The 2,466-nt window shown below is 58.3% G+C and overlaps 1 protein-coding gene across 1 annotated transcript in view; it reads left to right on the top strand.

Annotated features, from left to right (window-relative positions):
* Positions 1–2,218, top strand: part of LOC113211204 (uncharacterized) — a 15,280-nt gene extending 13,062 nt beyond the window's left edge. The window contains exons 2-6 of the mRNA XM_026429512.2: positions 151–388; positions 481–648; positions 781–952; positions 1,204–1,717; positions 1,796–2,218. Of these exons, the coding sequence (XP_026285297.2) occupies positions 159–388; positions 481–648; positions 781–952; positions 1,204–1,717; positions 1,796–2,049 (1,338 nt within the window). The 5' untranslated portion in view covers positions 151–158 and the 3' untranslated portion in view covers positions 2,050–2,218. The remainder of the gene's footprint in view (positions 1–150; positions 389–480; positions 649–780; positions 953–1,203; positions 1,718–1,795) is intronic.
* The last annotated feature ends 248 nt before the right edge of the window (positions 2,219–2,466 follow it).

The following is a 2,466-nucleotide window of genomic DNA, read 5'->3' as shown; positions in this document are numbered from 1 at the left end:
TGTTTTTTTTTTCATTTAGCCAGTAAAAATGTAGGCAGAAATAAACTCATTGATATTTGACAGTCAACTACTGAAAATGACTCAAATGAGTTTTTTTTGTTATTTTTAGGATGATGCAATTTCTTCATTTGTTATGCTCGATATTCGCAGGAGCCAACATGAACAACAACGTCGAGAAGGGCGAGGAGGACGTGCCGACGGCGCTGCGCATGTCCAGGATTCTGAAGGAGAAGGTTGTGCCCGACCTCCTGGCCGACGGCACGCTCGGCGAGGGCTGGCAAGTTGACGACGTAAGAAACGCGCCCATCGGAGGCCTCGGCCAGGACCACTTCGCCTCCACGACGCTCACGACGAGCGTCGACCTCAGTCGCACCGGCGGAGAGAAACGGCAAGTTCAATTCAATCAGCAAGTAAGGAGGGGGGGGGGTAATTTTGTAGAGGACGGAGTTTATAACACGTAGAACTGTTCTCCGTCTTCAGATCGGTCTCGTTAGTGTCCAAGTGCATGGTGCCGGGTGAGACCAACGGGGAGTTCTTCGACGTCGACGCACAGGCTGACAACGAGGTCAACATGTACAACAAGGTCTTCCCCTTCTTCCAGAAGCTCGCGTCCGGCTCCGAAGTGCCCGTCGGCGACGTTTTCCCGAAGTGAGTCCAGGAAGCCGTGGGCCGTGGGTAGCGGCGCCTGGTGGGCGGGCCGCCGGGCGCTCGCGTGCCCGTTTGGTTGCCTGCCCGCACGGCGGTGCCCCCTCGCAGTCCTGACCACGATCTCTGTTATAGGTCCTACTGGGCGCGAAGCCACTGGAACGGCGTGATCTCGCTGACGATCATGGAGGACCTGCGGGAGAAGGGCTTCCGCCTGGCCAAAGAGCGCACTGCCCTGGACCGGGAGCACGTCGTGCTGGCCCTGCGCGCCATCGGCCGCATGCACGCCTGGTCGTACGCCGCCAAGGTGGGTCTCGAGCACGCCCGTCCTGGTGCGAGGGGTGGACCACTTGGATATTGCATGTACACACTGAAAAATATTCCAGATATTTTAAAGGTATTCCAGATCCACAAAAATTTCTAGATATTCCATCAAATATTTCCAGATATTCCACAAAAATTCCAGATATTCCATGTACACTTAAAACCAGAGCGGTCGACCTCTCGTCCTGGAGCTGATCTTTCCCCAACGTCCCGCTGACGCCCCCCGTGTTGCAGGCCCGCTGCCGGAACGAGTTCCTGCAGCGCGTGGTGCCGCTGCTGCGCGAGTCGTGCTACAACGAGCGGTGGCGCGTCGAGATGGCCCCGATGATGAAGCGGGTGGTGCACCGCGGCATCGACCTGTTGGAGGAGCGCCTGCGCCAGGACGGCGACACGGCGCGCCTGGCTAAGCTGCGCCGCATGTCGGACGTGGTCGGCGACGTGTACTCCGTCATGACCGGCGCGTCCGAGCCCCGGGAGCACGTCGCCGTCATCGCGCACGGCGACTTCTGCAGGAACAACATGCAGTTCCGCTACGGGGAGGGCGGCCGGCCCGAGGAGGTCTGCCTCTTCGACTTCCAGAACAGCAAGTACTGCTCGCCCGCGCTCGACCTGTCGTTCTTCCTTTTCATGAACACCTCGCCCGAGCTGCGGGCGACGCAGTGGGACGCGCTGCTCCAGGAGTACTACAACAGCCTCAGGTCCACGGTCGACCGGCTCCTGGAGGGTCACGACGTTCACCCGGACTTTGGTGAGCAGTCTTGTTGCTCATGCCCCTCCGCTCGCATCTGGTCACCAGCACGCTAACCCGATTTCCCTCTGTCCCTAGTGATGCCGACACTGCAGACGGTCCGGGACGAGCTGAAGTCGCACGCCCTGTACGGCTACGTGATCGTCGCCTTCTTCCTGCCCCAGATGATGACGCCCCCGGAGGAGCAGTTGCCGATAGAGGAGGTGAAGGAGATGCTCGCCTCGAACCCCGACGCCTTACTCGACCTGATGCTTCAATCCGGCGGGAAGGCGGCCAACGAAGTCCTCACCACCGTAGTGCGCGAGTTTGTGGAAATGGACCTCATCCCCTAAACTACCTAAACGTAAACGCAAATCCAAAACTGGGATCTTACTGCGTTTCGTTTTCCGTCGTGATATTTTCGTGAAAAGTATTCATACGCATCAGCAGGCAGCCGCATCTCCGTCAATCAGTATTATCATATTGTTAAGAACGTGCTCAATAAAGGTGTACATATTTCTACCCCGCTGTTGTAAATGATGTGGAGCGGGCTGGAGTGTTGCGGGTTGGCCTACTCCAGCCCATATGAGGCGCCGTGGCCCCTGCAGCCTACGAGGGTTATGCAACCCCGCGACTCTGCGTCGTCTGCCCTGATACACACGGGACAGACGGCCATGGCCATGGTCTTGACCTTGACCACCGGCCGCATGTGCCAAGACAGACACCCCATGATGATGGCTGCAGACGCCCGTCTTGTCGGGGTCTTGGGG

Source organism: Frankliniella occidentalis, unplaced genomic scaffold (genome assembly GCF_000697945.3).
Source record: "Frankliniella occidentalis isolate FOCC.00 unplaced genomic scaffold, Focc_3.1 Scaffold66, whole genome shotgun sequence".
NCBI lineage: Eukaryota > Metazoa > Arthropoda > Insecta > Thysanoptera > Thripidae > Frankliniella > Frankliniella occidentalis.
Note: the sequence above shows the minus strand (reverse complement) of the source record. Positions and strands in the feature narration are given on the sequence as shown.